The sequence below is a fragment of the Falco punctatus genome (assembly GCF_963210335.1).
Source record: "Falco punctatus genome assembly, chromosome: Z".
NCBI lineage: Eukaryota > Metazoa > Chordata > Aves > Falconiformes > Falconidae > Falco > Falco punctatus.
In genome coordinates, this window is record NC_137586.1 from 8,651,405 (window position 1) to 8,675,244 (window position 23,840).

General features: G+C 43.7%; 1 protein-coding gene across 11 annotated transcripts in view; it reads left to right on the plus strand.

The window, feature by feature from the left end:
• The first annotated feature begins 615 nt into the window (after positions 1 to 615).
• CELF4 (CUGBP Elav-like family member 4) overlaps positions 616 to 23,840 on the plus strand; it is a 730,178-nt gene continuing 706,953 nt past the window's right edge. For all 11 annotated transcript variants that reach the window (XR_013924765.1, XM_080371390.1, XM_080371393.1 and 8 more), the window contains exon 1: positions 616 to 4,211. Coding sequence is in view for 10 of the 11 variants with exons in the window: in XM_080371390.1 (XP_080227516.1) it covers positions 3,932 to 4,211 (280 nt within the window). In the remaining variant the exon portion in view is untranslated. The remainder of the gene's footprint in view (positions 4,212 to 23,840) is intronic.

A 23,840-nucleotide genomic window follows, 5' to 3' on the forward strand; every position in this document is an offset into this window, starting at 1 on the left:
GGCTGGTCCCACTGCATCTCTCTGCTGCGGGTCTAGCAATGCCAGTGCATTTTTCCAGCTATGCTGATTCGGGGTATAGCATTTCTTCTGAAGAATTAAAAATTGCTGGCAATCTACCCCATGATAAATACTGTTTGTGTTGCCCCCCCAAAAAGAGACACTAACCAGAGTGTGGAGCAGAAGCAAATGGGGCTGTAAATGGTTTGGGGAGAGAGTTGCATTTTTGTGGCAAGCAGGTACATTTAAAAACAAACAAAAAACCCCCAACCCAACAAACAAACAAAAAACCAAACAAAACAAAAACAAAAACAAAAAATGGAGGGGGTAATATAAAGTGCTTTATTTTGGTTCCAAGCAGATAAATAATTTTTACTCTCTGGGAGAAACCGGAGACTGTTGCAAAAGACCTTATTCTTACAAAATTCCTGTGGACTCCCCTGCTTATGGATGACTGAACTGGACCCACTGTGATTACACTGGGAACATTTCTCACTTGGGAACTGTTCAGCAAAGGCTGGTTTATAGATAAGTGTTTCACTCCTCCTTTGCCTCTATCTGTTTAAAATCCAGTACAGCTCCTTGTACATGTGTAAAGGTGCTTACGGGGTATAGCAGCTGTGTTCATCTCAGAGCCCTTGTAGCAATATTTGTGTCCATATTATTTCATCCTGCCACCCCTCACAGCTGTGCCTGTGCACCAGGGGGCTGTACTTGAACAGCATCCATTTCTAAATGACTATACTTGTGGCTTTGTGAAAACGGGGCGTGGACCAGCACAAAGTTTTAAAAAATATATATTGTTATAAAAGGGACACCCTTGATGAGCAACAAAATTACTCTTTTTTTTCACTGCCCTATTCTTTTAATTGGCTTCCATTTGGGATAAGTCGTGATTGCAGGCAGAGCGGCCTGCTCAGGGACAAAGTGTTAACAGAGCTATCCGTGGGATGGATCAGTGCTGGATGCTGTTTCACTTTTCACTAGTGGATATTCCTTCTTTCAAAAACGTTTAACAAGTCTTTCTTTCGGTGAGCCTCCCTAGCTCTAGCACGGGTACGGTTTTAAGGTTCAGGAAGAGTGGGTATCAAGATTTTTAAGGTCCTGGTTCGGGGGGTGGGTGGTGTGTGCTGAAAGGTTTTGTTTCATGCAGCTTTTGTTGTTGTTATTCTTTTATCACAGTCCAAGGCACAAGGCAGGATTTGAAAGCAGGTGAGTCACGGGGCTGGGGATTTGGGAGAGGGGCTGTCTGAGGGTTTTACCCTCCCCGCAGCTCCTGGGCTGTCAGATCTCCGTTTCTTTAGCCTTTAAACGTTGCTAGTGCATGCCCGGGAAGGGAAGGCAGGTAGATCCCCCCCGCGCTTAGACCCCAATAAATAGCAAGCCCGGTCAGACGGCAGACAATGCGCGGTGCCTGCCACCAGCCCGGCGTGAGGCGTCTGGCAGCAGCTGCCTCCCCATTAGCGGCGAAAGATATTTCAAGAGCCGTAAAAAGCAGCCAGGGCTGCCGGGGGCTCTGCTCGGGTGTCGCCCTCCGGAGCCGGCCCCGAGGGAAGGGGCGGGGGGGGGGGGGGGGGGGATCCGGCGGCGGGGCGGCTCCTTGGGGCAGGGCCCGCCCCCGCCCCCGCCCCGCCGCGCTCCCCCCGCGGGGCCGTCGGTCGCCCAAGGAGGGGGCGCAGCCCTGCTGTACCCCTCCGCACCCGGCCACCCTCCGCCCCACGATCGGGCTCCGCCGCGCTCCTTCCCTGGCAGGGGCTCCCCTTTAAGGCACGGGAGGGCTCGCATTCACGGGAGTAGTTGTAACAGCGGAGCCACCTGCATTGGGTTGGTTTTTTGGGTGGTTTGGGGTTTTTTGGTTGTCTTTTTTGTTGGTTTTGGGTTTTTTTTTTTGTTGTTGGTTTTTTTTTTTTTTTTTTTTGGGGGGGGGGGTAGGGGGTAGGGTGGAGCAGGACACTGCCTTGCCGCTCTGTTATTACAACCAAAGCCAAATGAAGTGAAAACTGCTACAAAGGTGTTGTGGGTTTGTTCCTTTTTGTTGTTGTTGGTTTTGTTGTTTTCTTTTTTTTTAAAAAAAAAAAACAGAAATAAAAATAAATTCCGGTCAATAAAACACGCAGGGACGTTGCAAATTTTAAGTAATAACCTCCCTCCTCCACGGCTGCCCCTTCCGTTTACAGTCACACGTGTTACCAGCGCCCTGCCTGACGCTCCCGGGGGACGGGCGGCCGGGGGTCCGGCTCCCAGCCCGCCCCCCGGGGCCGCCTCCGCTGCGGGGAGCAGCCAGCGGCGCCGGGAACAATGGCTGGGAGCCCCCGCGGTGCCCGGGGGGAGGGCGGCCAGGGCAGGGCGGGGAGGGGGGCTGCCAGCACCCCCGCGGTAGAGGAGAGAGCCGGGCGGTGTGTGGCTGCAGCCTGGCCGGGGGTTGCGGGGGGGTTCAGGCCAGGTAACTCGCAGGCTGCTCCGGTGCTCGCCTGCTGCTGTTCCTCCAAACCTCGTCCCCGCGCAGCTTGCACGGGAACCGGGGGAAAGGGATAAAAAAAAAAAAAAAAAAAGCCAAGCAGAAACAAAAAATTGCTCTGAGAACATGCAGAGCCTTGTTTTGTTACTGTCCGGATTACTGTTATTATTTGGGGGACGAGGGGGAGTTGTGTCCTTAATCCGAGCCTCGCTGCCCTCCCCACCCCCAGATGCTATGAAAGCAGAGCTGATTTCATTTCCACCATACAGTACACACCGTCTAGAGAGCATTGTTCGGACAAGCAACTCCCGATCCCTGATGACTACAAAATACAATTTATGTTTCCATCAGAGAGAGACAGAATATCCTGATGGCTTGGAAGTCGGGCAAGAAAATCTTATCTAATCAATCCCTTTCCAATACACACACACACACAGACACACACGCAGCTAGTATAGGAGATAACGCCCGCACTGATTGTATGTAAAATAAATATCGGCATCATGAAAATTAAGTCATCTCAATATTTTTCGTCTCCCTCCAAAGAGCTACAATAACACAGTTTGCGCCTTTTCTAGCTTGATGTCATCAGCAGCAGCATAATTAAAAAAAAAAAAAAGCGTAAAGAGCATGCATTTTTTTAGATGCAACAAGAAGAGATATAGTAAAGAGAGCTTGTAACACCACAACCACAACAGCAAAAGCAACCTCTGAGCCCGAGGATTCGTCCGTGTCTGTACTGCTTTTATTATCAATTGAGAATTCATAATAAGAGTAAATTATAAATAAGAGACATCATATTAATAGGAAGAAGTCAGAACACCTTGGGTTTGGGTTTTTTCCCCCTCTCAAATAAAACGGCAGCTTTCCCGATGATCACTGAAATTATAACGACAACGATTGATCGGAGAACTTGCAAAGGAAAAGGAAAAGGAAAAAAAAATCATCATCATTGGTCCTAAAAACGCAACCGTTCCCCTTTGCTCACTTGGCACAATAGAAATTGACTGTCTCTCAAAGAGCCATGCGCCTAGTGCTATTTATAGCCAGGGGCTGTGTTGGAAGATACCATTGAGCTTCTACCGGGCAGGCAGACGGGGGGTGGTTGGATGGGAGGAGGGGGTTTAGCCAGAGTAGAGGCAAAAGCAGTCCCCCACCCCCAGCCTCCCTTCCCCGCACACACACACATCCACACACTCACACCCCACCCCCTAGTCTGGCTGGGAATTTGAACCGATCCAGCCTGTTTAAACGGAAAGGACACAGATCTTCAATGTAAAAAAAAAATCAGATCAGACCCAGAGAGAGAGAGAGACAGAGAGGGAGGAGTGTGTGTGTGTGTGAGTGTGTGTGTGTGTGTGTGTGAAAGAGGGAGAGGGAGCGAGAGCGAGGGAGAGAGGGAGAGAGAGAGAGAGAGGGAGAGAGGGAGGGAGAGAGAAAAGAAGAGGGGGGAAAAAAGGAAAGAAGATTTTCTCTATGTATATAAAGATGGCCACGTTAGCAAACGGACAACCAGACAATACCAGCCTGAGTAGCAATCACAGCAACCCCAGCACCAACGGGCATATGAACGGATTAAACCATAGTCCCGGAAACCCATCCACCATCCCAATGAAGGACCACGATGCCATTAAGCTCTTTATTGGGCAGATCCCCCGTAACCTGGACGAGAAAGACCTCAAACCGCTCTTCGAGGAGTTCGGGAAGATCTATGAACTGACGGTGCTGAAGGACAGGTTCACTGGCATGCACAAAGGTGAGTTACCTCCTGAACTTTCCCGAGAGAGATGGGGAGAGGAAGGCAGGTTCCCTCTCCCTTCCTGGCTCTCTCTTTCTCTCTTTCCTTTCGATTTCATTTCATTTTATTTCATTTTTGGCTGGCCCGGAGGGCAGAAGCGGCAGGCTGGGGGGGATGGGGGGACAGGGAAAGAAATAATAGACCCTCCTGGAAAGAGAAGAGGGAGAGGCAGCGAAAGGAGTCAGCTCCGTTCGGTTTATTAGTAAATTTTATTTCTTTCCCCCCTTTCCGGGGGGCGAGATGCAGCTACTTGCGAGCGCCGGGGCGGGCGGCGGGGCTGGCGGGCAGCTGTCCGCACGCCGTGGTGCTGAAAGGGAGCGGGTGCCGTACCCACCGCCGGGAGCCGCGCATTGCCCACCCAGGGGTGTGTGCCCGTGTGCCTGCCCGCCTGCCTGCGCCGGGCTGGGAAGCCCCGATTTTACAACTGTTGTGTATGTGGCACCGGCGCCTTTTCTTTTTCTTTCTCCCCCTTCCCCCCAGCTCCGTGTTTTTTTTCTCCCTAAATATTAATTTTTACTGCTTTTACAATTATTATTTGTAGTCTGATCCAGCGCCAGAGGTGGAGGAGAGTGAGTTGCTCCGGGGTGGGATTTAATTTAGATTTTGTTCAGCGTGGGAACAGGGTTAGAAACAACAATAAAAAAGGCTATCTCAAACGGGGCAGGGGTGCGTATACAAAATAATGGTGTGTGTCTGTGTTTGTGTTGAAGCGAGCGAGCCGGGAGGGACAGGTGGCAGTTTAGTTCCAGAGGGGAGAAGTCCCCGAGCAAGCATATTCCAAGCACTACTTTAAGGTGTCCAAAGTCCATCTCGGGAACTTTTTAGGTTTTTTTAAAGGCAGTGGAGACATACTCCCCATGCAATGCCTCACTCGCTCCATCTCTGCCCACTGCTTTCCCTGCTTAGCTTAGGCTCTCTGGAGGTGCATTTCAGATTAGATAATGCTACGTTTTGGGGGTGGGGGAGGGTGCGTGTAGTGGGGGAGAGATGCTCGGGTCCCCGGGTAGGAAAGTAGGACTCACGGGGAGGAAGTTGAAGATAATTTGCATGGTAGCCCAGCTTAGGAGCAGGAGAGACCCAGGAGCAAAGTGAGCCACTTTATTAACTGAGGTTCTGTGAATGTGTGTGTGTGTTCATTTCATTGGATATGTAGTTATAAAAAAAAAAAGAAAAGAAAAGACCAGACTAGAAGTGACTGGGGTGTGACTCCACTTTTAGTGCAGGAGGAGAAAGGGTTTTGCAGGGAGCCACGGGGGGAGTGGAAGTTGTATCTTACAGGAGAGGTTCAGTAGCAGTGTCTACTCCAGCCTGGTGGACTCCCGGAAGGGAGAGTCACGGGTAATGGCATTACTGGCTTTCCAGCTTTCTAGATGCCTTGGCGAGTTGTAAATCTTGAACTTAACAGCATGTTTAGTTCTCTTCCCACTCACTCCCCTCCTCTCTTCCACCCTTAGGAAATGCGACTCAAAATGTACCCTGACAGCACAAAGTATCGGTTTCGTACAGGCTAGAGAAAATGTTCAGGGCTCGGGAACCGGGGAGTCAGTCCAAGTTATAGGATATTTCTTCCTTCCCTTCTTGCCGGTTGCTCCAAACACCCCTCTCATATTTATGATGATCAGTGTAGCCCTTTCGGACATTGCTTTCTTTTCCGACTAGCTTCCTAGAAGCCACATCAAGGTCCAATGGGCATCATTTAAACATGACATCCATACTATAATAATTATTAATAATAACAATAAAAATCATAGTAAGAAGTACAGGGATGGAAAGGTCCTGGGAGGTTTCATCTAACAGACGAACCATAGTGAGAGTAGCCACTGAGATCATGTGTGCACGCATGTGTTTGCAAAAATTATCTGCGGTTTCTGTAAAATAAAAATAACAACAGTAAAAGCCACACTGAAGAGAAACACTTCAAATAGTGTAGAGGAAACCTTTGAGCTAACACCTCGATAAAGGATTTTTCTGTTGGGGGGTGGTTATTTTAATTTGTTGATGAGATTTTATTCTTTTATTATGTTCTTCTTAAACCTGTAATTAATCAGTCTATGCGTTAACTTTAATTTCTCTTTCATAGATGTGAATTCTTTCCCTTTCAGTTCAGTTTTGCTTTTACTGTATGCTTGTATTCACAGAGACAAACTCAGGAAGCAGGGGAGGGAGGGAGGGAGAGGAGAGTGAGAGAGGGATCATTTATCTTGCTTGGATGTGTTTAACACATATTCCTGAATTAAGCAAGATACTAACTTCATTTCCCTTCATTTCATTTCTGTTCTAAAGCTGCAACCTAGGAAAAAAGCCAGGTGGGAAATCTTGTCACCTCATCAAACCAAATTGCATGAGTTCCTCTTGAAAGAAACAGTCATATTTAACCTGCTAGAAGTTTTGGACTTTGGAAGGAAAAAAATGATGATGATTGTTATTTCGCAGGCTAGGGTTTGAGTGAAGCTTCAATAGACACTGAGTTGCCAGCGTTTCAGAGATCGGTTTTATTTAGTACATCCGAGAAGAGTTTGAACTCCTTTCTAGCGATGCCGCTGATTTATTAGCTAATCCTGATAAAAATGTGCCTCTGGCTACCTGGAAAAAAATTACTTTCTTGCCAGTAGTGATTAATTACTATTAAATCAAAAAGCATGATGGGGCTTTGAAGGAAGAGGATTGTGTTTGGCTTATTTTTTATTATTTTATTTCACTTTATTTCATTTTTAATCTTTTTTTTTTCCTTTTCCCTTCTCTAAATGCCGTCATGTGAAGCATAGTATTCACTCAGATCTCCTTATTTTGGCTTTGCTTTGCAGGCATAGGTGAAGAATTGCATAAAGATAGTCCAACTTGGCTCTCGGGGTAGGCTGGCAATACGAAACCCCAAGATGCTTTCCATAAGTGATGCATAATGCTTATACATTAATTGATCCATCACTCTGTTGATTTCATTCCTAATCCAGGGGATGAGGCTGTGGTAGTGGTATACCTTGAAGGGTTAATAGTGAGCTGTAGTTTATTTAAGTGTATGGAGAGCAAACCTTGGGTGTGGAGAGGGAGAAGGTGGGTTTGTGTTGGAAGGAGGGAAGAGACATGGATTAGCTTAAAGTAAAAATGTAGCATCCAGAGTAATTTCAGGTGTAAATCTATCAAAATGAGAGCACAGGATGTGTGCTCTTGAAAATATTATGAAGAGATCCTATTGTGGTGTTCCTGTATAGCAGGAGGAAATAGAGAATTAAGAGCCTGAAGATAAAGTACATGGCTATGCTCCCTTCCTAAAAAAACTATCACAAAAGGAGAGTGAAGTCCCACGTCCTCTCACCAGCAGCCCCGGCTGATGCCAGGCCAGATACCAGGGAAGAGGCAGGGGAGCACAATTCTCTCACAGTCATGCAGAGAGAAAAGGGTACGGGGGAAGCAGTGTGTGAGGGGTGGTAGGAAAGGCTTGCCAGATCCCTGAGAAAACAAGCTTTCATGACACGAGCATAGCTGCTGCGTATTTCCCTCGTCCTCGCTTCTCTCCACACGGGGCAGGAACAGGCTCCTGCTGTGGTACTTTGCTCTAGGGTTGGGAAGAGGCTGTGTGCTGAGATCCACGGGTAGGAACCTACCAGGGCTGAGCTGACCCACCCACGCACTCACACATACACACACACATACGCACACGCACGGAGTTAACTAATCACACTTGAACAATTTAGCAAGCCATTCATTCATAACTTCTCCCCTCCTTATCTAGCAGTGGAGTATGCTTAAAGGCTGAGTTACTGGGAGACATAAAGGTTAGTGCTCTCAGGACAGCCATATTATAATGCATTATCTTTGAAGTCATTTAAGGCCAATTTAAGTGGTATTTAGTATAATATTTATGAATTAATGTAATCTAAATATAGGACTGTCCCAAAGGTTTAAACAGCCTTTTCTATCAAAGCTTGCTTGTACCCAAGGCTTGGAATGTGTTTTAATTTAAAACGCACAGGTCTCCATAATATTCTATTTAGGAAGTCAGAAGAAATCAGCATTCCACACTTAACTGAGATTTACTGAAACACACGCGGGTGAGTGCACTTAAAGAGTGGAGATAGTGTGCGGTGAGAAGGCAAGAGCCTTCCATAGACCTGAGAGATACTACAACCTTTCAACCCTTGTTTAGCAGGGGAAAAAAAGACACAAAACTCCAAACCCTCCTTGAAACCCACCATTGCAGTCCCGTGGTTAGGACGGTGTTCCTACCTGACCCGAACCTCACTCGAAAGGCATTCAATGCAGCTAGAAAAATGCAGTATGGAAAGAACAGTTTAGTTCTTTTGCTGCTTTACCATCTCAAAAGTATAAATAATATTGAAATTTAAGACACCATGGGGGTAGGTAAACAAGGATTCCATTCATTGTATTCTGTTCTGTTTGATTACAAAGATAGATGCTAGAAAAAGTAAAACCTTGTTAAGTCTAAATATGTTTATGAAGGTTTTGGATATCTCAGAAATTCAAAGGTGCAATGGAAATGAGCATTCAGTTAAGATGATATATTTGTATATGTGTATAAATGTATAGATTTTTGTATCTGTATACATACCGAAAAAAGAGGTGTATACACATTTATGCATATAGCCTTTGGGAAATGGAAATTTAGTTGAAAAGAAGCACAACGCAATATAGGTGCTGAATAAACTCCTCCATAATTGAAACATAAGGCTTGCCTGGCTGAAAGCAACACATACAGCATTTAGTATGGTAGTAAACCAAACAAGTTTTAGGGAGGTAAATGCACAAATAAACTGGAATAAAACAGAGGAGGCTTTATGCCTAAGGTCTAAAGAACAACCCTTTAAAACAATCAAAATGCAATTGGATAACTTGATGGAAGAGAGCAGAAAAAAGCAACTCCTTGTACATTAAAATCTTCCATACAGATGAGCGTGTATGTGTTTTGATAATGTCAAACAGATAGCCCAGATTGCTTCATAAATTAGAAGGCTATATGTTAACTCTTTTTTTCAGGGGTCTGGACATGGATTCTGGTTTCTAAAAGCAGCTGCAGCCAGTTATGATGCTGTTGTTACGGTTGTGTCAGCATTTCCAATACAAACTCCAATTTTCTGGGATCTCTCGCTTGGCTGTTAAGTTTTGCACTGAAAGCTGTTCTTCAGCTAGCCCCACTACCACATCAACTAATCATCCTTACAAGAACGGATTTGTTTTAAAGTTACGTAACGTGGAGGAAAGAAATTAAAGTTTGTGTTTCTAGAGCTTTTGTTTCTTCTCTTGCCTTTCTTCAGGTTAGACTTTTATTTTCCTACACATTTATGGATTACAATTGGGTTTGTCCTTCAATATCTACGTATACGGGTGTCTCTGTGCATTTTAGTGAAGGAAAAAAAAAAGTACTTTTTTTCTTTTACTTATAAAAAATAGCGACAACAACCAAATTTCATAGTATTTACTTGGCCAAACCATGGTTTTAAAGGGTGAATCAGGAGCTTACTCATTTCTGAAGCATAACAGAAACAAGGGGACAATTTGGTTTGATTTTATTTTATCCCCCCCTCCCCTCCCAACCTATATTCAGCAAGAAGAGAGTGGGAGCATCAGCACTGAAGTAGGGGAAAAAATTGAGGAACCTTGTCACCTTGGATGAAAAGCGTGGTTCATCTGGTCCTGTATCCTGCATCAGCCAGTGGCCAGTGCCACGGGCAGGGCTTTCTTTAGTACAGGATTCAAATTGCATACTATAATAAAAGCCACGTAGCTGATGGAATAGCTTTTTGAAGGAAGTTGTCAGAGGGTATCTGGAAATTTTGCAAGGGTAAGAAATGAGTGAGGTTGCGGAAAGTGTCGTGCTCAGTGGAAAAGTGGATTGCACCCATCAGGAAGAGCGGGCAGAGGACAGACTTTCTATGCACGGTGGTCAAGAGCGAGGGGCAGAAGGGGCTGGATGGTCAAGGAGGGCCTCCCCTAGCCTTAAGAGCTGGAAATACACAGCCACATTTTTCCGCAAGATGTCAGGGTGTTTTTTATCATGCATACCCTGTGCGCATGCATACCAGCCGCACTGACCTGACAGACCATAACGACACTAAAGGAGCTGTTACTGTCCCTCCCGTCAATCAACTGTGAACCCAGGCAGGTTTATGCGACAGACAGTAATGGTTCCAAGGGAGAAAAAGTGGGGGAGATGATCTAGGCTGTTGGGCCACTTACCTGCGTTTAAAATAGAGAAAAAGCATCAGATGCACAAAGACTCATGTAGGTATTGGCTATAGCCTTAAAATAATTTTCCATAATAGCAGGAGGCTGCGGAGCTCACCATGACCTGTGCGTTAAGTGCTGTCTGATTTCTGCCCTGTAACGGTTTGTGCTAAGCGGGAGAGGTGTTAAGTGCCCTAAGTTGAATCCCAGCCTTAACAGGGAGGCTGGTGTTCCATTAATCCCAGCATCATTTTACTTAGGGAGCGAAGGCCCGTTGCCTGCTTGCTGGCAGAAGTCAGTGAGATTTTTGCCATCGCTTCGGTGAGTCTACTTTTGGAAATTCTGGTGCAGGCTTGCACTTTGCGTTTCACATTCCCTTTAAAATGCTGGAGTGTGGATTTAAGTAGCAAACTACAACACCTGCAATTAATGTTACCAGCTTCTGTGCTTACTGGATTGCCCTTAACTTAGCTTTCCTTCCATAAGTGAAACCAACACTAAACCAAAGCTGAGGAACTGACAAAAGCCTGAACTCTGCCACATTTCTCACTCACTTAACTGCTCCACCGATGCCCGTATGACTGTCGCCAGGGTTTTTCATGGCAGACTGACCCTTATGTATTAAAATCTGCAGTGGAAAAAGGGAAAAATAATAACCATGGTGAGCTAAAGTTATGGCTGTTCTTCCACTGCGACTTCGCTGGCTGAGCCAGGGTATATATTCTAGGGGCTTCTCTCTCCCTGTGCCTCCTCGAGATGCATCATCGCATTTTGGGGATCGCAGGAGCTGTCGAATCACTTTGCGCTGCATTGCCTGGTGTGGGCTGGAGTCAGGATGTCACCACAGATATTGCATTTGTTTGCTTTTGTCACCGTGAGCCACAGCCTGAATGCACACACAGGTGAATGCAGCTTTTAATGTGCATTCATTATATCCAACTGACATCCCCTTGAAGGAAGAGAAAGCTTATTATTGTCGCTCCTTAAAATAAAGATGGATGAGAAAGCTAAACCTCTCAAATAAAGTGCCTGACCATATGTAGTAGCTAAAAATAAATCATATATGGCCATCTATTCCATGTAAATGAATGGCAAGACATATAGATATAGACATTGTGTTAAGTTTGTCAAGCAGAAGCAACCAAAAATATTGATCAAGGCAAGGGGGAAAAATTGATAATGAACCAGACTCCAAGAAGACTTTAATGGACAGTGACTTCTGTGAACCAGCTTTGGACGGTATATATAAACTGACCACGATGTGACTTTATTGCAATGCATTCTAATTAATTGTCACCTTTGTTAAGACCAGCTACAGATCAAAGGTTTAAAGATACTTAACAGGTTCTTAGTAACAAACCTTTCAGATGCACTAGAAATATCCAGCAACTAGAAATATCCTCAGCCAATGAGGCATGCAGATTTCGATCTACCTCACCTTATCTGTTTATTTCTCCCTCCTCTGTTGAACATGGACAATCATTCTTTAACATTAACTATTTCATAGATGGATTTGTTGCCAATGTTGGTGCCTCCAGGGATATACAATTGCCAGCAACAAGCACCTTCACTGTTAAGTGTCTCAAAGTATTTTCCCACCAGAAAGTTGCTTAAAGTTTGATATACCAAGGTACAGTGCAGACTCAGTTTGTAATGCAGGCTATTCTTTCCACTTTGTGTGGTTGAGGTCTATAATTTCCTTGTTTCAGTCTGGAAAACATAAAAAAGACATCGCTTGTGTGAAAGGTGCAACCGAGAATGAACATTTATGTGAGAAGTGCATATGCAGAGAGAAGTGTGCCTGCCATGTTTGTATATCACGCACACACCCCCCCATTTATTACATGTGGTACTAACAAAAACATGTATTCAGTACAGACAGGTTGATACAGGTCTCTAAACAATTCCTTTCTAAAAGACAGTACAGAAATCACACTCTTGCATGAAAGTAGCAGGTGACTTAACAGGCTATTCCTGGAATTATATGCAGAGTTTAACGTGATACATAGCTGTTTGTTCATTATACTAATTTAATGATACAGTCACACTTAATTAATCCATCTCTGGTTTATTTGTCTCTGAGTCTCCAAAATATTCCAGAGGCAACCCAGCTGACTTCCCAGTGTGCTGGGGCAGATAACTCTGGACATGAAGCTTCTTCAAACAGAATAAAAATGGAGCTTTGCAGACAGAGTTGGGCTGATGAGATCTGACTGCATATTCGGCCTGTTTTTAATTCAAATGCCTGTGTCTATAATACACAGAGACTGTGTATGCACACATGTATCGCAAGGGCAGACTTACATTTGCACATAGTTCCTCTCCTTTTCAGTCCCTAAGGACAGATTCGCATCACATAATATGCATCACTCACTGCAAACGCGCACAAATATCTTTGTTGGATTCGGTAGCTTCTTGCAGGTATATGTATAAACCAGCATCAGCCTAATAATATCCCTATAAAACAGTGCTTCTTTCCTAGGATCCAGAGGGAAGAAGGCTGTCAGAAGATCAAAAGATATATCACAGTATGCTTGTAGAAATCCCCTGATTATGTTTCCTCTCTATAATGCTCTAATTCACTATTTGATCAATTGTAAAAGGGCCGAAACTTTAGGAGGGGAAAAAAAAAGAAAAAAAGCATGAGGCTACTAGATGCTTGAGGGTGAGTGAAAATAACACCTAAAATTATATGTAGCAATACAGTAATGAGCTTATCAATACTTCTTTAAGGAATCTGACAGCCCTATAGGAGAGATTCAGTTCGGTGAGCAAAGGTCACAATATAGATATTGCTTATTAAGACTATCGATAGCCTGGTTGACCAATCTAACCAGAGACTGTATAATGTACCTGCTGTTAACAGGCAAGGAGGAGAACTATGAAGAATTTACAGAATTGCTCACATGTAATATTAATATTATTGATTGATTCTAATAATATAATAAGGTAAAGATGCGCTTCTTTGAAATGGTGTATGAGCAAGGAAAGGAGGGGAGAGGGAGACACCTCTGCTAAGCAGATTGAAGTAGGTGGCTCGCAGCTCTTCAAAAGCTAACCCAGAGCGAACTCACTTTTCTTGCCTCTTACAGGCAAGGTGCCATTTCTTGCCCATTATTTCGCCTGACCCAGATGGAAATGAAACACCTCTTTCCCTAGGATCGGGTCTTTGCCTGGCAGCTGCAGAGAAGCCGGGGGCTTGAGAAACCCAATGCAACTAGGATTGCTTTGGTCAACCAGTTTGGCCTCCATCAGAACAGGACTAATCCTAGAGAGGGTTTTTTTTTCTACACAGCAATGCAACACAAGTGCTTGATTTAGATTATTTTTTCACACCCTTAGCAGCATTTAAGAAATGGGGGGGGGGGGGGGGGGGGGGGGGGGGCGGGGAAGAGAGTGGAAGTAACATATATTCTGTGACATGTGTAATCTATAATTGACAGGAAAACACTTTCCAGAGCAGCTACAAACCTGCTCCAAAGCCTGTTGAAGTCTTCAGGAAAACTCCACCTTGCCCGCAGCAGTGTTTGGATTGGGCCCTAGGTTACGGACAGTTCTGCAAGAAACAGTTATTTGAGGCAGGAATGACCGATAATATGCAATGTGACTGCCTTTAGGTTCTTACTCGTCTAAATCCAGATACACAGACCTGCTTCCTTCTGAATTTCCTAACTACTCCGTCTTCAGCAATAGGCTGCCTTATCTAGGTACGCTAGTTCACTTCTGCTATATGGTTCAGCGTGAAGTGTCTCATTCCTGTTTCTGTGTGGTAGCTTCAAGATGGTTTGCATTTCATTACATCCTTCCTTTTTGGTCAGTTTACAAGACAAGTATTTTTATTTTGTAAGTATTTAATTGCTTTTTAAAGCGATTTATTTGATTGTATTCCATCTTCAATAATACATGGATGAGGATGCATTTTTTCACCCTCTTTTATAAAGATACATTGTTATTCAGTTATGCTATTCTGTGGGGTTTGTTCTGGTTTGTGCATTCGGAGGGAGTCTGGAATTTTTTTTTTCTTTGTTTTCCTTCTATCTTTTAGGTTTTTTTCTTAAGGATTTTTTTTTTTTTCCTTTTAAGAAAAAGAAATCTCATTCAAGATACTGGCAATAAACGAGGAAGGTAGGAGTGGAAGTGAGGAATGGGCAAGACAACTAACAAAAATCCTTTGGCAAAATCTTTTAAACCATACCATCGCTGCATGTTCATTTACAAGAGTCGGGATTCAGCCAATTTTGATACCAAAGAAAAAGAGTATCTTACAAATAATTTAACTCCTAGTTTAGTCATTGACAGAGAAGCCGGGGAGGGGGTGAAGGCAAGCCAATCCGTAGAAACACTGGGAGGAAATGAAGGTAAAGATCTTGCAGGACGTAAGGGTGATAGAGTGGCGCTAGGTTTTACATTCTCTTATGACTTAGTATAAGTTAAAATCCAATTAAACAAACAAATAAATAAACAAGAAAAGCAAGTGTTGCCATTCCTTCTGGATTATTTGCTGATAGCTAATACACCTCAGAGCTTCCCCTCTTAAACTGCTGCCTGCGCCTGCAGTTTCATTCAAAGGAAGGGCGTTATCTGGTAGGTGAGGGCAGGCGGTGAGGACGCCTGGGTTCTAATCACAGCATGGATAATTACTCACCATCACTCTCTGATGGAGTCACTTAAGCTCGGTGCCTTCAGGCCTGATCTGAAACCTGTTGAATGAATGGAAAGATTCTCATTGGCTCCAGTGAGCTATTGATCTTTCATTTTCCCATCTGCAGTATTGGGACAGTTGGATTTTTTTTAAATTTAATTTTAGGTTTTTTTTTATTTTTCATAGGAAGGAAAATTTAATGGCACAAATTTGACATTTATTTTTTTCTCAGTAAAGGTTTTGGTGTATCTCTGATGACAAGTGTGTTACATCAGAGCCCCTTTCAATGCAGATCAGGAAAACACGCTTTCAAAAAAACACGTTGTGGGGAGATGGAAAATTAGCTTTGCTCATTTCATTTGTAAATACATACTTGTCCCTGCTTTGCTAAGAAAGGGTCAATAGCAATTTTGCCAGTTTTCTTTATGTGAGTAGGATTCATCCTTTTTAATTTCTCTGTCTACAGGAATATCATCATTCACTGATTCAGGATCTTGATTTTTTTCTTTTTTTTCTTCTTTTAGTGAATCACATACATACTCTTCATTGTTATGGCAACTGAGGGAGCTGCAAAGCTCAAGGATTTGATGAAGGGCTCATCCCACCTTCCTTCTCTAAGGGCCTGATCCAAACCTATTGTTTGCAGTACGATTTGGATCAAGCCAAAGGTATCTGCCTTCACCGGGTCAGTGAAAAGAGCAAGTTCTCTCTAGATAAGTGTACTCCTGCCCTCAGTATGGGCAGATGGAACTGGCAGTCGTCGCCCATTTGCTGAGGACTGACCCAACACTCTCTCAAGTCAATAGTTAGACTGTGACCCAGCCTCACAAACAACAGACAGACACCATGTGAATCCTTAAACAGGGATATGCATGTCCGTCTTTGGCAGAGCAAGGTGCTCCAGAAGGGAGTTTTCACTACGGCTACCCAAGAAGTAGCTTATTGTGGGGAACAAACAAGATTCCAGTGACCTCAAGTATCCAGCCACAACAAAATTAGATTATAAACCTTTTCATTTAAAACCAGGGTTTCAGGTGGTCTCCTACAGTGAAGTTCTGACAAGCAAACAAATTCATCTCCCTGTGGTTTTTTTTGTTATTTCATTGCAGTTTTAGTTAGTTCATCAATAGCAACGTATGTGGAGTTTTGGTGGGGTTTTTTTGTTTGTTTGTTTGTTTTGGGTTTTTTTGTGTGTGTGTGTGTGTGTGTTTCCATCCTATCTGTGCTTATGTCTTTTATGAAATAAATGGAAGAGCTGGAGTGTGCATGTGTGTATGTGTGTGTAGTCGATTATCTAACCCCTAGTCTATCTGAAATCATCACAGTGCACTCAAGTCAATGATATTCTGTCAAAGGTGGAGAGGAAGCGTGCGTGCAGTGTGAGTGTGTGAATGTGATGCTGTTTGATTGCCTGAAATCCAACTAAGTCTCAGTTTCAAAGACCCGGGGGCAGCAGGGAAAGTATTTGTTTGTTTAATTATTTATATATTTACTCAGCTTTACTGACAGTGTTTGCAGATGGGGAAAAAAAAATGAAGAAAGAATGTTGGGTTCTTGTTTGGAGGGGAACGTGTGTTGTATTAGCCTCAATCTGTTCTCCTATATAACGGCTGCTTTGTGCTGTTAAATGATCATTTGTTACTGACTGGCTCATTGAAAAAGGCCAGACAGGTGCTGGTAGAATTAGATTTTATGAGTTTATTCATAAAAGGAGTTGCACAATAGGTGTGTTACTCCCCTGCCTTCTCCCCTACACCAATCCAGGGACAAGACTCTTGGCAGCAGTTTCTTAGTTTATAAAGAAATAGCCGAGCCACCAGCTTGCCCAGCGACCCTGCTCTGTGCCACCCGGCAAAAGGCATTGGTCTGACTGCCAGGCGAGCAGCTCGCTCCCCAGGCTCGGTTCTCCATGCCTGGCCCCTGCACCTGGGCTCTCACTGGCTGGGTTTGCATCCAAGACCAGGTCTTCATCACTTCTTCCCAGGCTTCCTCCTTGGGTGGAAGGTGCAGGCATGGGTGCAAGGACCACAGGCTCAGATCTGTGCCCAGCGTCAGGTCCCTTCCCTGGCCACTGCTCCAGGCTCAATATCCATTTCCCACAACGTCCTTCTCAGTCTACCTGTTCTCACGCGTCGTTTATTTTCCATAGCCAACCTCTGCCACTACAGACCTGTTTCCCTGGCTCTCACCATCACTGTTCACACTCCTCTTCCCTCAGTTCATCTCTGCACCGACATTTTGCCCTTGTGCTGTTGCTGGCTGTCACCCCTGTAGAGAGCACTTCACTGGTTCATGTTGCAAGTCACCACTCTGATTCTCTCAGACCGCATTAACTATCTCTCCTTTCCGTTTGCCACTCTTTCCTGAACAGGGTTTGGGGAAAGAGAGCCATACTGACCGAGTATTTACCAAAAGAAAAAAGCTGTGGGTAGTAGCGGAAAGACCCACACCCACAAAGTGTACACACACACACAGATACACAAACGTGTATTTCTGTACATCAGCTACTGAGACTAGACAGAAAAGGTGGGTGTTTTTTTTTTTTTTTTCTTTTGAGGTTCAAAGCTTATTGTCCGCTGTCAAAGATTAAAAGTACAAAACAGTGCAGTAAGTCTATAATTTCACCAAGGCAATTGCACCTTTTTTTTTTTTTTTTTTAACTTTTCTTGTTTCATTAAATCAGCAGCAGATTTCTCACACCTGAACAAAAAATCTGCATACATTTTCTTTTGAATTCTTAAAATCGTGATCTTATTCTTAACTATTCCTGGCAGTCCCTTCTGGGACTACAGTTCAGCTTCTTGCAAAAATATTTTTCACTGCTGTTTTGAAACGTAACTACCCCTCAGCTCCAGAACCCTTCTCTAGCAACCCCAAATTAAAGCAAGAAGGCAAAATAAGCTTTTGTGCTTATGTAGTGCTGCATCAGAGTCTTCTTCATTCAGAGTTAGGTAGGAAGGGATTAGGAGCCTATTTGTAGGCCAGCCCTCTTACTAACCTTTTCTGTCCTGCCAGATCCCATTCCTAGACCTTGCTCTTCCTCAGTTTGCTATGTGTAAAGAGGAATTTGTGATATCCAGCTTTGCAAAGAGCTTTGTGTGTATTTAAGGTAGAAGTCGTGCTGTAGCTTTAGTGGTGATGGTCTAGAGGTTATAAATGAGACAACATTTGTAAGGAGAGGTAATATCTTTTATTAGTGCAGCTGATATAGCTGTGGAAAAAAATGACAGACTTCCTTCTGTGCCTGAAAGCTTGTCTATTTTTTTCCAACTGTATCAGTTGGTCTAATAAAAGATATTACCTCTCCTGGCAAGCCTTGTCTCATTTGAGGTGTAGAGCATGTAGGCTGATAATTTAGGCCTGTTTTTTGTCTGTGATGAAGGATTAGACATTTCCTCACCTTGGAGGCCAAGGGAGAAGCAGCCTGGGTTCATGTCCCCTCCTCTCACCTTCTGTGATCAGCAGCAGTGGCCACCTCACAGGCGTTCAGAGGCACAGAGAAACTCTGACAGCCCTTATTTTCTGATCCTGGAGATGTCCTTTCTTTTTTGCTGTTCTGCTCCCTTATGAAGTACCACATGCCCTCTCCTCACCCCTGTGACTGTGATTTATTCGTAACATTGCTGCATGTATGCGTCTGTGCATGTGTGTGGGCAACCACACAAACATCCCCAAGCTGCCGAGCAAGCTGATGAACATTTGCTAATGTATTTAGCAAGTAACGATGCAACCACAGGCAAAAAGTACAGTGAGGAGAACAAGTTAAATACTTAAGCCAGAGAAGACTTGGGAAGGAAGGGATTTTTCCCTCAGCTACAAATAAATTGCAGCCCTCTCCATGTTTGGGAGAAGGATTTTTGTGTTTTTCGTTTGATTTCATAAAGCACAGCTGAAAATACTGAGCAGCTGAAAAGAATCCAGAAGCAGGTAGCAAGCAGGTTTTCAGATGGCAAAATCCTACTCGTATGCACAAGGCAGCAGTTGTCAGAGGACAGCTATTACTTATGCTTGGCTTTACTACCACAGAAAGCATCGGATCATCTATTCAGATCAGGATAGTCAGCTATGCCAAAGGTTTAATCAAATATTAAACATGGTCAGTAAACTTAAACCAACGTTGGACGTAAAAGAGTTCTGCTGCTTTCCAAGCAAGCACTCTAAGAGGAGAAAGTTTTCTCCAATTTCCCCTTATCAGGATTTTTTATGGCTGGAGGGACCTTTTTTCCAGACGCTGGTATATGTCTAGGTAAATACATGCACATGTGGAGGCTTGCATGTGTGTCTTTTACCTTGTCAAGTAGAGACTGAATTGTTTTTCCCTCACAAGTTCACATCTTTCTCGCTCAGATCATTTCCCGTATGCTTTTAATCGTTCACCCCGTACGCTTTCTCTGTCTGTCTGCCCTCTCCAAACACAATGCTTTCTCTCTTGCACTCCCTTGCCTCATCCGTTCAACAGAGTTGGAAAGGTGTGTGCATGTAGATGTGTATGTGTGTGCATTTGCAAACTCATGCAGGTAGATGCGCATATCTGGCTGCTTATTGATAAATAATATGCGTACAAAGCCACATCTACCTCCTACCTACGTACCTTTGGACTGCATTTATACCCTCCATCCCTTATTTATTCTGACCAGGGGCACTCAGAGGTAGAACATTTTGCAGAGAGTTATGGTTTACGATGCTACCTCTCCCTTCTATTATTCATTCTCCCTGATTTTTATCTAATCTGTCTTTGATTGTCCTGGTGCAGCTTAAGAGACAAAGTGAATTTTTATTACATCATCAATATAATCTCCAGCTAATCAGCATCTGTGTGCATTACCATGCCCCCTTTGGCTTTTCATCTGTGTCCATAAATAATAAGAATAATAATCGGGCCGTTTTTGAGTGTGCGCGTGTGTTTGTGTGTGTGTGTGTGTGTGTGCGCTGGTATCAGGAGGAGAGTCACAGCTGCACTTTTTCATTTCAGCCAGCTTGTTTTAGCAACATTGGACCCAGCTTTGTACAGATTGTCTTGACTATTGCCCAGATTAATTTCCTGGTGCCTAAAGCTTAAATCATGGAAACAATTAAAGCAGACAAAGACATACACATCTTGCAGTGACTGAACTTTGCTGTTAACTTGTACACACATTTCCATGGTGTTACAGGCAACACGTCCAGTGCCAGTGGTGTGTGAAACAATTAACATATTCCCCTATATGGGTATTTAACCACTAAATTTTTAGTGTGTCCTTGCTACTTTTTCTTGGGTAAAGAAAAATACAATGCATGTCTTTGAATGGGAAGTTCAGGGACCAGGATTTTGGCTTTTGATTGCTGATATTTTTCCACAGCTTGCTGCGTAGCACTTAGCCTGTCACTCAGGTCTGCAAATTTTGTAGAGTTGAGCTCCTATATATTTTTTTTTTCTCTTCCCTTTCCAGCTCTGTAAGAATAATGACAATAATACTTCCCATAAAGTAAGACTTGTGCTGTACTTTGAAATTCTCATCCTCTGTACAGATGTCTTGTGCATTTTAAACAGAATTGCTCTGCTTTCTCTTTAAAATAACCTGATTTGGTAGAGCAAGGCAATGACAGTGCCTCTCTCTTAAGCAAGCAGTCTTCGGGCTGGCTTCCCAGTGGCTTAGGGTGATACACACACTGTAATGTTCATGTCCTGTCCTGCGGTGCCAGGATTAGTCCTTCCCGAGTTGTCCAAGACTGATCATGAACATCGTACCGGAGTTCAATCAGGTACAACAAAGTCTTTCACAAAAGAGGCGCATACACTCATGGACAAATTTTAGACTGATGTACTAAACAGCAGCGAACCCCACGGGAACAGGCTTGTATCTCTTCCAGACAAAATGTAGCTGTCCATCCTGCAAAATGTGCTCTTAATTCATATTGTGAAAGCCTCCCAGAACGCAATAGGTCCTTAAAGTTGAGCAGGTGCTTAAATGCTTTGCTGGATCCATGGAAATCTGCAGTTCAGATGAAACAATTAAGTGTAGGGGTGTTACAAAAGCCAAGTGAAAATCATAATTCTGTGACTCAGAAATAACACTTCATAGCTTTGACAGAACACTGAAGTCATGAAAGAAACGCCATGTACCTTGAACACCTTGCAGGATGGATCGGGCTGAGACCTTTCTTATATTTCAAAGCATTTACTTCCTGATTTTTTTAATGGACAGATTCTGATTAGATTTGGCCTGGGAATGGGATTTGCTCCGAGCAGAAAGAAACAGAATATTTTCAGTTCTCATTTTCCGTTTCCTTTTTTTATACCAATCCCTTTTCCCTGGCCCTCCAACTCCACACCCTGTTTTGACAAACAAGCTCATTTATCAGATGGGAAAAGAGGATGGGGGGAACAGGAATATTTTTGGTTGCTTCTGTTTTGCATGATATAATCCCCCTCTTCGCTTAGCACCTCCGTAAATAGGAGCTCCAATTTGAAATTGGTCACGGTTTATCGCACGCGGGATGAGACCAGATTGGGTCCTGAGTCTCTGTCAACCATGTAATAAAAAGACCAGAGTTTTACACTTTACACAGATGAAGTTGACACTTTGTATAACATCTATTAATTTGCCAGATCCATTATGATTTTGCTTTTTAATTTTGGAAGGTTGTTTTCATGTGTATGACTAGGTCTCTCTTTACTGTTTCACTATTTATTTAAGCCCTTTTTCCCCTTCTCACACCTCTTCTTGCCCAGCTTCCCCAAATCCAGGGACTACATTCCCTGAGCAGGTGTGAAACCAACATCATTCCCGGATAAAAATCTACCTTGAAGGATGAAGAGCATCCCCCGTTTGTAACTGGAAGGCATGAAAAAGAACACATCACTTATCTGAATTTGCTGTTCATCCAAGCACTGTTTATGGAGATTTACAGTACCTTGCCTGTACAAAGAGCTCTATTGCATGGTGACTGCTGGAGGATTTTAGGTGGTGGTATTAGCTGTGCTATTAAAAATGCATCGGAAGGCACGGGGTGGGAGATTAGTTGGATAGAAAGACCCATGAATGAAGGGTTAATTACATTCAAAGAGGCCATCGTATGGAGCAGAAGAGGCAATAGGTTTCTTTTCTTCAAAATTTACTAAATAGCTGGAAACACGGTTTAATGAATTTTAATGGGATCTTTCTGAATCCTATGCATATTGCATCTGCTGACTGTAGGAAGTCAAAGTATTGTTGAAAGGGAGGGTATTGCCCTACTTTAGGTTTCACAGTTCAGTATTTAAAAAAATATTCTGCAACAAGCATTTTATTCAATATATATTTTTTCTTATTATTTAATTCCCTCCCCCCTCCCCTTGCAAGTGGAAAAGACTTTCAGGATCTGTGAGCCCTCAATACCATAGATTATTCTACTGTTATATAACACGTGCTTTACATTTATTGAGCCATCTTGTGCCGTCAAGATAAAGGAGGCCTTGGTATTTTTTCCCTGATTAGGAGCCATCTATGAAGACGTGGTGATGAATTCTGCTCTCAGTTATACCCGTGTAAATCTAAAAAAACTGATTCCCATGAATTTCTTCCAGGATTACTGCAATATAAATGAGATCAAGATTTGGCCCAGTCTGGTGGGAGAAAGAAAGCAAAGAAAGAGTCGGAGTTCTCTTTTTCTCCTTTGCAGAGTGCATGGGCTGCGATGGGATCGTACGCCGCACAACTCACTTCTGTGAGGGCTCCAGCAGGGGCAGCAGAAAAGCCAATCTATTTGATTCCAGTGCAACACAAAGAAGATACTTGCACTTTAGAGAGAGCAGGTCATTTAGCAGCACATCAGAAATCTTGGCTGCAACATCTTCATCACGATGATCTGTGGTGAACCAGCATCATCTTCTGCCTCAGAATCAAAGGGAAACTGAGGCAGTGCATGTAGCAAGCCTGTCTCAGAGCGACTGTGTTTGGCTCCTGCCCATATATTTATGTCTGCCTTCACTATGTTGAGGTTGCCTATTGCCTTGATAACTTGAATTTTCTCTGTCACTCCTTCTCTAAATGCCAGGCACCCTCTCAGACAGCTGATAGTATAAGGTCGCCCTAGTTTTCGTTAACCTGGGGCCCAGTTCTCCTTTGGGGTGCAGGGAGGGTTGCTGAGACCCTCTCAAAAGATGCTTTGACATTCCCTCCAAACCAGCAGGAACTGACAGGGCTTTGCAGGACTGTGTTTAGGTCTGTTGAAGGAGAAAATCTGCACTGTTTTAACTGCAGCAGCATGATCAGGATGGCAAATCTCTCTGTTAGAGGGAATACAATACCAGTATAGAAATGGTTACACTGACATATAAATACACACACACACACACAGATAGAAGTAAAGCAAAGGCATTCTTCCATCAGGCATTTTAATACCAGTACGGCTGTGCCCACCCTCCAGGGTCTATTGGGATAATGTTTTCTGTGACAAGGTGGTGTTACGCTGGCTCGGGGCTGTGGACCCAGAGGGTATCCTAGCACAGGAGCCGGAGCTTTCTAACAGCAGAGACAACCTCGGATCTGGATTTGGAGTGAGGCTTTCCAGACTGAGAACAGCAGGAGGACTTTGCACCCAAACTTTTTTAAAGAAGAAAGATAAGTATTTAAATGCACTTCTGCAGGACTCGAGACTGCACCTTTCCGTAGTATGGAGTTGGTGTTGCTTTTCCCCCTTGTCTCCTGTCCTTCCCTTGTGTTTCAGATCTTTCTCTACTTACAAGCAGACGATGTTATACCGGCTTGAATGCCACAGATAAGTTAGCCATGCAGCTCAGAGCA